The sequence below is a fragment of the Populus trichocarpa genome, chromosome 1, assembly GCF_000002775.5.
Source record: "Populus trichocarpa isolate Nisqually-1 chromosome 1, P.trichocarpa_v4.1, whole genome shotgun sequence".
Classification (NCBI taxonomy): domain Eukaryota; kingdom Viridiplantae; phylum Streptophyta; class Magnoliopsida; order Malpighiales; family Salicaceae; genus Populus; species Populus trichocarpa.
The window spans coordinates 87906-100349 of NC_037285.2; the positions used below are offsets into that span (position 1 = coordinate 87906).

Consider the following 12444-nt stretch of genomic DNA (forward strand, 5'->3'; position numbering starts at 1 on the left):
TCCCGCGCTGCACCATATTTTCATGTGCTTGCCCAAAAACACAGTACGAGTTTAAACAATAAATTATATAAAAAAAATGGCCAAATTAACACAAGTACCAAGGCCATTGTTTCATTATCATCAATTCCTGGAAGCTAGGGAAATCTTTAAGCACATAGAATCCAAGCAAACAAGGAAAAACCACAATAATACCCAATGGTATCATTTCCTATCACTTGCTGTAATAGATAGATCACGAAGAAGACAAGACAGAATCATTCATTAAGACGAGACACCAATCTGAGGTCAATAGTGATCATAACAGAGCTTTATATTGATAAGCAAACATTTTCAAGTCATTTCCACTACAAGTTCATATCATTGCAGCGGCTAGATTTTCAATGGATATACAGACCACTTAATGAAACCTCCTCAAATCAAGAATAGACCCTACACGGCACATAGACAGCAAAAGGGTACATAATACAGTGTGTTAACAAAAACACTAAAATGCTCCATTATTACCATCATAAGATAACACTTGTTTAAATAATACAAGACAGCATCTCCGTTCATTGACAACTATATAACAACCAAACTAATCTCTTTCACAAATGCCCAAGACAAAAGTACTTGGTGGTACACATGCAACCAATTAAGAGTCTTGGGGAGCCTCAAATCTTGTTGGAGTGTCAATGCCCATCATACAGCAAAGGCCTGATATCAAAATGATAAGCAAAACAATCCCCTGGTGCATCACAAGCAACCACAATATCAGGACTTCAGAAACATGGTGATATAATGGAATACAGAGAAACTCTGGGCACAAGGATATCAAGAAAATGAGTATAATGAACCATAGCAGCATAGACAAACAGCAGAAATTCATGCATAAGATTAGGGGCTGCCAAGTTTATAAAATTTACTTGGACTGCTTGGATACTCACAAAAAAATAACACAAGGAAAAGGGGAAGAGAAAGAAATCTCCCCTTTAAGCTAAGACGCCTCTACAATAATGCTGAATCAACTCCACAATAAGCTTGGGAGAATCAAGAATGTATGAATTCATGGAAGAAGCTAAAACTACAAGGGTAGCTCTAAATGCCATGAACTCACTGGAGATTGACTAGAGAGGGAACTCAAATATCTTGTTAGATTTCAAAGAAGATTTTTGGCTTCTAAAATCAGCACTTAGTCTTGGGCCTACTTTATGATATGAGGGATTATCGATAACTAAGATTTGATTTAGCTTCCAAACTCTACTTTATTGCCACTAATAGAGCCACAACAGGGAATAAATAGGGAATAGATTTAGAAATGGTCATAGAGAAGTTTAGCTGGTAATGTTTGGGGAATAATCAAAGAATTCTCCTTTGAGGCATTTCTTGCAGGTGTATTATAGTGGGATGACAAGATGTCATAGAATTAAGTTATATTGGCCAACCCACTGCTTAGACTTTATTCTGTTTCTCCATTATTTCTTCTAGTCCAGGATGGTATTGCTCTTGTACTCACCTTGTGTGGTACTTGAGAACCATGTGCCTGTGGGCATTTGCTCAATAATTCACTTAATAAAAGAAAACTTTTTTCTTCTTCAAGGACATGAGATGGAGAAAATCAAAACACTCCTGATGACTACTAGAAGTTTACCATTAAAAATCAGGTCATCACCAATGACCACAGCCTACATGATATACCAAAAAGTTTTTATATTCAACTTAGACACGGGGAAGAAAAAAAGCACTATCATGAATAAAGGATACAGATGAAAGGCTAACATGGAAACTTACAACTAAAACTCCTTCCAAAAGTGATGATTTGATCTGGCAAACTTCATCGCAGTGTGTGGAATTCAGTGATGCATTTCCTGCAGCACTTTCAGCAAGAAACCTTTCTAGTTCTCGATGATAAGGAAGGTGGATTGATCGGAAGGGATCTGAAACATAGAGAACGGAATATTTCCCCCCCAACATCTCCACAGAGCTGATGAGCTCAGAGAAAATTTCACCTGCATATATCCAGTTAATATATATATATATATGTTTGAGCATTTCTCTGGCAAAGACATAACTTTGAACAAACAGTTTTGATATCATCTAGCAATAAAAAAACTCAACACACTTTCACTTTGTGGTTGGTCAAGTCCTTTCATTGAATTGGAGCCTCCATAACAGAATACAACCAGGTCAGTATGGCCACTAGGCCTCTTCTCCATCCTTGAAGCCAGATAGTCCTGCACGTTTTTAATGGTCAAGAAAGTAAGAGGTCTATCATACACCACCAAAATTCCATAACTAGTCATCAAACATTTCAATTTCATTTACATTGATGGCGTGCAAGTTTGCAAGCTTTTGAAAGTTTTCACCCTCTACAGAACATGACTCTGAAAAAGCAACATTACTGATTCCTAAATCCTGCCCACAAGCTTCTGCAAACCCAGAAACCAATGAATTCTCCATTGCCTCCTCTGAAGCAGCAACATAAGGAAATGCCATGGAAAAATTGGACTCGGTATAAGAAACCTGTTCAGAGTAGAAATGCTGACTATCAGAACACAAACAGGCAGGACTACAGCAATTTATGCAAATCATGGTCTGTTGATTTCAATTAAGAAACCATTCCTAAATAGTTAGAGAAGCTTTGGTTACCTTGAGCAAGTTCACAAGAGCTGGATCTGTGTTTTTGTTTGCAGAAACATCAGTGGAAAGCAGCTGTAGAAAACAAAAGGTGTGCAATTAATGGCCTGGGCCTTTAAAAACAGCAAAAAAGTTGCAACATATTGCATTTCCAATGAAATATCAAACTACCAAAGTGCAAAGTTATCAACAAAGACCAGATAACATGCAACCAGAACCTAGTTTGGTTGCATAATACCACAATAAAATTAGCATACGAACAACATAAGAGAATAGCCCCTGCAGCATGTTCACTAGATCAGGCCTACGGAAATAAAAATTGTTATAGAACTCATGCAGTGTCATCATAGTTGACCTATGATTAGCCCCAAAAGTTCTTACCCCCCTGCCAATAAATACAAGCGCCAGATCCACAGACTGCTGAACTTTCTTTTCTGAGCACTACAAGGAAAAAAAATGAAACAAAAAGTGAACAAGGAATTTCATATCTTTATGATTCTTTTGAAGAAAATGTGTTTGGAATTTATAACACTGAAAAAAATTTGCAACAAGCTATCAGCATAAAGGAGAGTTTAGTACCAGTAAGTTTGACCAGCCTCCTTCAGACAGAACTGACCTGGCAAGATCTTTTGAAGAAATGGTCTGATAATTCACTACTTCACTCATTCTGTTGTTTGAAAACCCATGATCAGAATCTAACATATTTAAAGATTCCACTGACAGAAGAATATGCAGCAAGGGTGTAGCACTTTGAGTCCAATAGGTGGCACGGCAAACAAACAGATAAATATAACATATCCCATATGCAGAAGCAGTTGTATTAGCATTTAGTTGAGGTTTAAGGGATGAATTGATCTTCACTTTCTTTTTTTTTCTTTTTCGGGAAATCTTTTACTGCTACATGAATTTCAATAGAATTGATTGTATTATCCAACAGCTTTACCATGGAAAAATATAAAAACTGAAAAGGGAAGCATATGCCTAACTTAAAGAGCTAATGAGATATCAAAATGGTGTTTTATAATTTGGGTCAGTATTGCTACGTAAAATAGGATAGCATACAGATATTGATGATGAGACAGTGCCAATTTATCATGCTAGAATTTCAAGAAAAACAGGTAATTGGTTTGAATTGGAAAATGAAAAGCAAAAGGCAAAGGTAAGGAACAGTAGATGCATACTGATGATGAGGATGGTGAGGAGACCAGAGGAAAGCTGGGACAGTAGTTGATGATGGAGAAGAGGCGTGCAGGAATGAAAGGCGAGATGCAGCAGCAACCACCGTTAACCACCATATCGCAGCAACAGCTCCCATTCTCATTGTCGACAAATCCTTTCTTCTTCGTTTAACAGCAAAATCATTAAAACATATTAAACTTTTCAAAATAAAAATAAAAAACCCATCCAACAGAAACAATCAGCAGATTTGTAATCAATTTCATATAAAAGCGATACAGATCAAACCAATAATAGTAGAAAATTTGAAATGAATGAACACACCATAGCAAAAAAAAACAAAAAAAAAATATAACTAACCAGAGACGGGAGGAGAGGAGAATCAAAGTGATGGATGGATGTAGAGCAAATCAAAATCCCTTCTTTCTTCCTTTTATTACTAAAAAACAGCTCCTCTGATTCGTCGAGATTAATAGTTGATCCTCTCTCTCTTACACACGCACACAATCGAGATCCAGAACTTTTTTAGTTTGTATTTTCTCAAATAAAATAAAATCAATAAAACGGATTGATTTGACGAAGGAAGGGGCGTGTATACAAAGAGACAAGCCCACTCACTTGATCCATTGGCATGGGTGATGGGCTGTAAAGCCCATTATTCTCATCCTGATAAAGCCCACAAAACTCTTTTGATCCTTATAAAAGGCCCCGCTCGGCCCATTAATGATATTGTTGCTGGCTAAAACAGAATGATGTTTTTCTACTTGATTCTCGTATTGTCCCAGCCCAGCCCAGACCAGAAAGGTAGTGGCACTGGTTAGATTTACGGTTTGCTCAATGGATCCAGCCCATCGTAGCTGACTCCCATGGTTGGTTTGGTTGGGAACAAGAAGAAAAGAGAGAGAGAGAGAGAGATTGTACTCCACACACACCAGACCGTTGAAATATTGTGAACACTCTAACCACCATTTAATGGACTCAGTAACTAGCCAGCCAGCCAGCCAACCATCTCCTTTTATTTTCACCCAATTCACTTAAAAATGGTTTCTGCTTGTATGTATGTATATATGCTTGCTTAATTACCATTGATGACTCTAATTAGCTAGCTATTTATATACTGTCTGTGCAACTGGCATCGCCATTTCTGCCCGCCCACCAGTACTCTTGAATTAATAAGGAGCTAGCTAGGAGCTTGGGTGCTGATCGATCGGGTCCTCATCGTACAGATAGATAGTAGCTAATTGCTCGAATAATTCCCAAGCTCGTATTTGCACTTTAAAATGTAGCTAGCTAGTAGATGACAATCATAACACTGAAGGATCCATATTTCAATCCAAGTTAATTAAGATGATCGTCAAAACCATGGCCAGACATTATTACTACACACTACTTTTAATAATCATGAGTTAAGACCTTCAGTTTTGCAGGTATGGTAATGGGAAAGAACCCTGTGATCAATGTTCCCTCCCTCCCTCCCTCCCTCCCTCCAGTATCATGTATCATGTGACTGCTATTAAGGCCTTGGCTCAAAGCCGCACCGCTCCCTGTCACAGCATTCACGTTCTTAATTTAGTGTTCACCCATCAACAGCCTGTCGGTCATGATCTTTCCTTGGGTACTCGGCAAAACCTCACCTCTCCTTGTCAAGCCTGGCCGGCATGTAAATGCTGGCAGTACTATTAATTATAGCTATAGCTAACAGCCCAACTCTTGCCAATGAAAGATCTGTCCTAATTCTTCCTCCTTAAGAACTATCTAGGAGCCAAGATGAAGAGAGGGATTCGGAATTTTTGTAACGGTGATGCCTCAACTTCTACACTCGATCAACACAATAAGGCCAATTATACCGCCGATGATCACCATTGCTTTGTCACCTCTCCTTACACCCACATGAATCATGCAGATACAGCGCAACAAGGCTCACCAACTCTGGAGCAGATGATATTGCAGTTAGAGTTAGAAGAGGAGTTTGCAAGAAAAGCTAAGCTCAACAACTATGTTGATGTCGGTTTGCGGGCTGGTAGAATGTCATGTGTTAACAATTCTGATATCTTGCGGTCTGCGAGGAACGCATTGAGTCAATATCCTCGCTTCTCTCTCGATGGAAAGGATGCCATGTATCGGTCTTCTTTCCGGAACTTGGATTCTGTTAGTAAGGCAGCAGCTGGCAGGAAATCAGTCTGCTGTGATCATGGACTGAGAGAACGAATGAATAGAAACAATCTTGGTGCCAAGTTTGAGAGGAAGTTGAGTTTGCCACCAACTTTGGCTGGGGAAAGAGTGGTATGGTGCAAACCAGGAGTGGTAGCAAAGTTGATGGGTCTCGAGGCAATGCCAGTGCCAATCAACAGCGGAGAAGATAAAGAGACGTTAGCTTCCATCATAAAGAGGCAAAATCTTAGGAGAAGAGCTGAAAGACATGAAATAGAAAGAAGACTGGCCGGAGATGTGAGCGCTTTCGATGGAATCAAGAGAGGGAGATCATCTATGCCTTCCTGCTCAAAGCCTGGATATTGTGTGACGAAACCGGTTGCAGTAGAGCCTGCTAACGACGGAGGAGGTTGGCCAACCCGGCGAAATCGTTAGATGCTAATTAATCAATCCATCTGTAGCCAGCTGGGAACAGTCATCAAACTGTGGCTGCATTTTGTTACCTTTGATCAATCCTACGTGTGGAAACACTGCCACATTGTACCAAGTGTTGCCAGAAACGGAAATCTCACTCGATCTGAATTGCAAGTTTCACAAGTGATTTATTAGTCTATTAGCATAATTGGGAATTCCCAATAGCATTTTAGGAATTCTTATATCGTGTTACAGGAGAAGAAAAGAATTGTCATCCAGTATGAAATGAGTTGCGTTGTAAGGAAACAGGTATTAAAAATGCCCCAGGTGAGGTATAAAGACAGAGCCTCTTCCTAGCTATATACATATCCAGTAAAACCTGTCGTCTCTGACCAACTCTAAATTGACAGGGGTGAAACGAGTTTGTAGCAGCTATTAATTCTATTCAGGCTCACTCAACTTGTCAAATTGTATCAGAAAAATGGATTGACAACATACATGCATCACGTCCTAGTTCCACAATATTGTAGTAATTGTGAAGAATTGTGATCTGGTTCTGCTACAAATTAAGGCCGGATACAAATGAAAAAACTGAAAACCATATACATAACTACTCATTTTTAAACCCGATACTTCTACCGACCCGACTATATATCATTACTGCAGGTGCATGTAGCTAAACTGCTGAAGTACTGGGGCTTGTACTGTTGACACTCATTCGATCCATTCGTTCTCTGTAGTCAAATTATAAAAGAGTGCTATCTTCTTTTACCAAGTAGGATTGGTCGGCATTTTAATGCCAAACAGGTAGTACTTGAATCTTCACGCATCCTGCAAGTCCGATCTGGCCAAGACTTGATTAATGTGTGTATCAAGTTAATTTATATATGGTCTTTTTTTTTTAGTTTAACGTGGGTGTCCGGGTCAGCTTACACGCACCTCGACTAATCCCACGGGCCCTGAAGTTAACGACCATGTAAGCCTCTAGTGGCCATCATATGAGCAACCACAGGACTCGAACCTGAGACCACAGAGGGAGCAAACCTCTTGGTCCCAAGCTCTTACCACTGAGCCACCACCTAGATGGTTAATTTATATATGGTCTCTTATTTTAGTAAGTACTGGTCAACACTTCAGAACCAACTTGAGGTGACCTAATTCATATAGAAACCTGTAAATTAACAGCTAGTATATGACTTCCAAACTTCACAGACACAATTGTAATATTAATTTCTTTGGTTTCTGCTGTAGTTTTGGCCTATTCTGCTTGTTTGCTGCTGCCCGCAGGATTTATCGGCATTTTTAATGACAACAAGCATCAGTAAATGTTTGTTTATGGCCGGTTGGTTTCTACTTGGGTAAACATTGCTGGTAACTACATATATATATATATATATATATATATAACATACACAGATGACTGTAGGGTGCCAAGAATTGTGATATACGTTAAGTACTGTCCCATGTTGAGATACTTGTTTTTAACCTTATTGATCCAGGTATCCCAAGCGTTGTGCAAATTAATGGAGAAATGTACCCGTCTTTGACTCTAATTAATTACGTACGTACATAGCAATATTTATCTCCTAATTAATATTGTTCAAAGAATAATTTACTACTAGTTAAGTATAATCTAGGACCTTTATTTTGACTTAGTAGAATTAATGATCAGATGATGAGCCTCGCACATGTCTAAAATTAATGGCAATCGCATGCTTATTGCTAATGACATCTTTTTCCTTCAGCTTTCGCGGCGTGGAATAATGAATCTCCACATAGCAGCTGAGGCTTGCCTGACACAGAAGAAACTTTTGCTCGCTTTACCATACATAAAGGAAGAAGCTGCATATATGCTGCTATGCTTGATTAAAGATTGCGTACAAGTTATGGCAGTTGATGAGGAGATTCCAATCCATGTGGGATTTTTACAAGGATATCAGTTTCATTACTTCTTTTAGGAGCTCCGAAGGGCTGGTTTAAAAGATAAAGAGAAGGTACGTAGATGTAACATGTGCAATGTTCTTCATCGGATCGATCCATATGTGTGTGTGTGTATATATATTTCCTTGAGAAGACTGCAGAGAGCAACCTGCATCACCGTGGAAACATGAATAGCTAATTAATCATCAGTTACCGATAGTTAAGCATGCGCATCAGCCCCTAATTATATCATCGCACTTTACAGCTTTCTCTTTATTATTTTTCTCACGGCTACTAAAATATATCCATGCGGTATGGAAACCAAGCTTTCCATTATCTGCTTCGCGAACAAGATTTATACACATATAAATGTATGCACTTTAAGGATAAGTTCCCATCCTGCATCATCATCATCATCATCATCATGTTCATTCGTGCCCTCGGTTGGTTCTGATCACAAGGTGTAAAGTTTATTACAGCCTATACATGTGGTTACAGCTAAGAATGCTTAACAAAGAGAAGAACAAAGAAAAAAATAAAAATAAAGAAAAGGTCACAAAAAGGATCGAAAGTTGTGAGCTAGGTAGTGATAAAAGATATCAGACTACTAGTAATTTTTTAAGGTTTGCCTGCACATGCAAACCACTTCCATGTAATCCAAAATAATATAATAAGATCCTGAAATTTAGATGGTCAAGTTTTTCTACTAATATCCTTGGATATAAAAACCACGCATCAGATTCTTTGTCATAGAAATGCTGCCAAAAGTCAGTGGTGGATTTCCCAACAGTAGGGCAAAAGTAAAACTATTTCTTTTTCATTTTTCTGTTTACAGCTTCCAAGAACCATCAATCAAGAATTCAAGATGATAGTTAACAAGTCAAAGAGAATTATCCTTAGCTAGCACCCGTTGCCCATGTGCTTAGTCTAGTTGGAGGAGAAAATTAATACATACGACGACTAATATTAGCAACCCTTAATTTGCACAAATGGTTAGTTGATGACGAAGAGTAGGGGTTGAGCTACTCGTACCAGCTTTCGTGCTAATATTCTGTCACTAACAGCAGCTCCAAAAAGCAGAGGACACGAGTTTGCTTTAAGATGGATACAATGGTGGAGATCACGGGAAAGGGAAAGCTTGGAATTTCAGCCTCTTCCTCTTAGAGACAGAATCTTAGAAGAATAGCATAGGACAATTAAGACTTAATCTCTCATCTGTCAGACTAAGTGCTGTCCGGTTCTTGTTGTCTTAATTTGGTCCTCGACTAAATTGAATCTCATTCCAGAATCTAGCTATAATCACTAAACGATTCACTGTCACGTATATATAGAGTACGTAAAATTAAGCTGACAATTAATTACTAATCACAAGTGCCCCACAATTTATTGTCAATTAAAATTTAATGTCACAAAACTTTAAATTCTATCCTGAGATCTCTTGTTCTTAACTAGATACTTGTATTCTTAGGCTAGTAGGCTGATCAGATTGGAATATGCTACGTACCGATACTGCAACGAAAGCGAAACAACTGATCAAACTGGAATAATTTTGCTGTCAAGAGATTTGGCAATTTCTAAAGAAGGATAATTCTCTGTTGTTTTGTATTTGCCATATAATCACAATCTCTCTTTACTTTGCTTGGATTCGATTAATTTCAACACGCAGGAGTTTCTGGTACAAGTTAACGTTTGGAGTGATGTTATTGTCTCAAGTATAGTCTCAAAGCTGTTTAAATTTAAAATGCTGCAGGCAGGGCAAGTTGAAGTTCACACATTCTGCCTGAGATATCTTACTGCATACACTTGGAGTCGAGACCACTCTTTAAGAGTATTCCCAAGGTATCTTGGTTTTGAAAGAATGGAGGTCAAAAAGCTCATTGATTGCACCACTAGGCAAGCCTAGAAGGAAGAGGACATTGAAAAAGAAAAAGAAATCTTTTTAATATGCAACAGTTTTCAGTTTCTGTTAGCATACTTTTCTCTCAAGTTTCAATTTTTTATTCTTAATTAATTTGCCCATATACTGATACAATATTATAACAATCCACTTCCTCGAGTTGCATTCTTGTCTATATAAACAACTCAATTGCTTCACTTCCTCCCATCACATCCTCTATAGTTTCCTCACTCGTGCTACCCGCTGCCCGCTGCTGTTTCAATCTTGATCAAGCCATTGTAAGGCCAAACTCTGATCATTTATGTCCCGGCCCCCTCCAATATTTGTCTTTTAACCTCTCTTGTTTATTGTCAACTCAATTAATGCTATGTCTCAAAATGTTTTCTTGATTTCTAACTAACCATTATCTTGGTTTTCCTTTGTGGAAGGAAAATGGAATGCCTTGGATACACCATAGTGATTCTTCTTACAATGTTAAAGATTGTCAAGGGTTATGGCACTGGGTGGACTGGTGCCCATGCAACATTCTATGGAGGAGGTGATGCATCTGGAACAATGGGTAAGAAATTAAGAAGGAAAAATAATAAAATACATTTTAATTTCTTGTTTGCTCTTAAATCTGGCCCCCGCTATTTAACTTTTCTCATCGTATATGATTGGTTGCTTCTGCAGGTGGTGCTTGTGGATATGGGAATCTCTATAGCCAGGGGTATGGGACAAACACAGCTGCACTGAGTACCGCTCTCTTCAACAATGGCTTGAGCTGTGGAGCTTGCTATGAGATTAAGTGTGTAAATGACAATATTTGGTGCTTACGAGGGTCCATTACTGTCACAGCCACTAATTTTTGCCCACCAAACAATGCTCTTCCTAATAATGACGGAGGGTGGTGTAACCCTCCCCAGCAACACTTTGATCTTTCTCAGCCTGTTTTCCAAAAGATCGCCCAGTATAAAGCTGGAATAGTGCCTGTCCAGTACAGAAGGTCTACACCCTATTTTACTCAACAGATAATATTCATATGATCTGTTTCCATGCTTTTGATATGGTTGTACAGGCTATAATTAACATCAGTTGTTGTCTTTGTTTGTCGTTTGGCTATATATACGCAGGGTTGCTTGCAGAAAGAGTGGTGGCATCAGATTCACGATTAATGGGCACTCCTACTTTAATCTGGTGCTGATAACAAATGTGGGAGGAGCTGGTGATGTAGTCGCGGTCTCCATAAAAGGGACTAAAAGCAATTGGCAGGCAATGTCCAGGAACTGGGGCCAGAACTGGCAGAGCAACACCTATCTGAATAATCAAGCCCTCTCTTTCAAGGTCACAACCAGTGATGGACGAACGGTGGTTTCCAACAACGTGGCTCCATCCAACTGGGCTTTTGGCCAAACCTACACCGGAAGGCAGTTCTAACTTCCCAATCCCACACCTTAATCTAATAAGAGCAAACCAAAATCACAATTTCAAGCATTCAAATTAAACCCTAGCTTTTACCTTTAACTAAACTTCCCTTTAAGTACCTTTTGCCTGTTCTGTTAGTTACTATATAGTATGTCCTTGTTTAGTGTTACTAGTATATATGGTGTTTTAAACGTGACATGCATGGCGGGGTTCTTTTGAAAATGCCCCCATACATATCAGTTTTTGCCTGACTTTCGTGGCGTTGTTGGGCTTTAATTTGCTTTACTGGAGGAAGAATCAACCTCTACATCAAGGGGTCTCCTCGGTCTGCAGAGTGCATCTACTGGTATGCATAATTAGATAACCTCTAGCATAGCAACTTGAGCTAAGTGTAAGGGGTGTTGTGTTTGTTTCTGTTATGTATGGACACAACTGGCTGTTGGCTGCCATGTTGATTTCTGGAATTTCCTAACAGTTTCTTCTTTTGTTGAAAGCTCGGCTGAGGTGAACAAAAGATTTTCACCCGCCCAAAGACGGAATCCTTTTGAAATAGGGATATATGTGTGTGGTTTCAGACCTGTAACAGAGTTAATTACTATAAAGAGAGGAAATGAAGAGATGTCCAAGGGCGATCTTTTTTCTGCTCAGGCATTGAGTGAGTTGTAATTAGGAGTTGTTGTTAATGCATACACAGCATCCTATGTATCTTGAACTTCGATATTAATTATAAAAGAAGATAAGTATTGGAGCGTGGTTTGTTTATTTTAAGGCTTAGTCTCTTGTAAAATTGACCATTACTACAAATCCAACTGATCATGAGAATTGCAGTGCAGCTTGCAAACAGTAAGTGCCTGTACTCTGGTGTA

At 38.8% G+C, this 12444-nt stretch overlaps 3 protein-coding genes across 4 annotated transcripts; 2 read left to right on the forward strand and 1 right to left on the reverse strand.

The window, feature by feature from the left end:
- Positions 1-280: 280 nt before the first annotated feature.
- LOC7457682 (uncharacterized) lies at positions 281-4355 on the reverse strand. 2 transcript variants are annotated; one of them, XM_024593856.2, is made up of 9 exons: positions 4153-4355; positions 3798-3956; positions 3196-3283; positions 2998-3057; positions 2629-2691; positions 2305-2502; positions 2102-2213; positions 1771-1988; positions 281-727 (listed from the first exon to the last, which is right to left on the reverse strand). In XM_024593856.2, the coding sequence occupies exons 2-9, from the start codon at positions 3935-3937 to the stop codon at positions 635-637; spliced, it is 972 nt and encodes a 323-aa protein (XP_024449624.1). In that variant the 5' UTR covers positions 3938-3956; positions 4153-4355; the 3' UTR covers positions 281-634. The 2 variants fall into 2 exon arrangements, with proteins under 2 accessions (XP_024449624.1, XP_024449623.1); XM_024593855.2 differs by having other exon boundaries at positions 3798-3953; positions 4153-4354.
- A 1032-nt stretch (positions 4356-5387) lies between these two features.
- On the forward strand, positions 5388-6717 carry LOC7457683 (uncharacterized). Its single transcript, XM_002297574.3, has one exon. The coding sequence runs from the start codon at positions 5560-5562 to the stop codon at positions 6376-6378; it is 819 nt and encodes a 272-aa protein (XP_002297610.2). The 5' UTR covers positions 5388-5559; the 3' UTR covers positions 6379-6717.
- A 3581-nt stretch (positions 6718-10298) lies between these two features.
- Positions 10299-12340, forward strand: LOC7483221 (expansin-A15). The gene is made up of 4 exons (XM_052453101.1): positions 10299-10452; positions 10603-10733; positions 10847-11159; positions 11287-12340. Exons 2-4 carry the CDS (start codon positions 10607-10609, stop codon positions 11588-11590), a joined length of 744 nt encoding a protein of 247 aa, XP_052309061.1. The 5' UTR covers positions 10299-10452; positions 10603-10606; the 3' UTR covers positions 11591-12340.
- Positions 12341-12444: the final 104 nt, after the last annotated feature.

Bases quoted from the DNA above. Each gene is read 5' to 3' on its own strand.
- LOC7457682 (XM_024593856.2), bottom strand. From the start codon at position 3,937: ATGAGAATGGGAGCTGTTGCTGCGATATGGTGGTTAACGGTGGTTGCT. The intron at 3,058-3,195 runs GTACTAAACTCT...TTTTCCTTGTAG, and splicing joins GAGGCTGGTCAAACTTACTG to TGCTCAGAAAAGAAAGTTCA. The intron at 1,989-2,101 runs GTGTGTTGAGTT...GGATATATGCAG, and splicing joins TGACCAACCACAAAGTGAAA to GTGAAATTTTCTCTGAGCTC.
- LOC7457683 (XM_002297574.3), top strand. From the start codon at position 5,560: ATGAAGAGAGGGATTCGGAATTTTTGTAACGGTGATGCCTCAACTTCT.
- LOC7483221 (XM_052453101.1), top strand. From the start codon at position 10,607: ATGGAATGCCTTGGATACACCATAGTGATTCTTCTTACAATGTTAAAG. The intron at 10,734-10,846 runs GTAAGAAATTAA...TTGCTTCTGCAG, and splicing joins TGATGCATCTGGAACAATGG to GTGGTGCTTGTGGATATGGG. The intron at 11,160-11,286 runs GTCTACACCCTA...ATATATACGCAG, and splicing joins GTGCCTGTCCAGTACAGAAG to GGTTGCTTGCAGAAAGAGTG.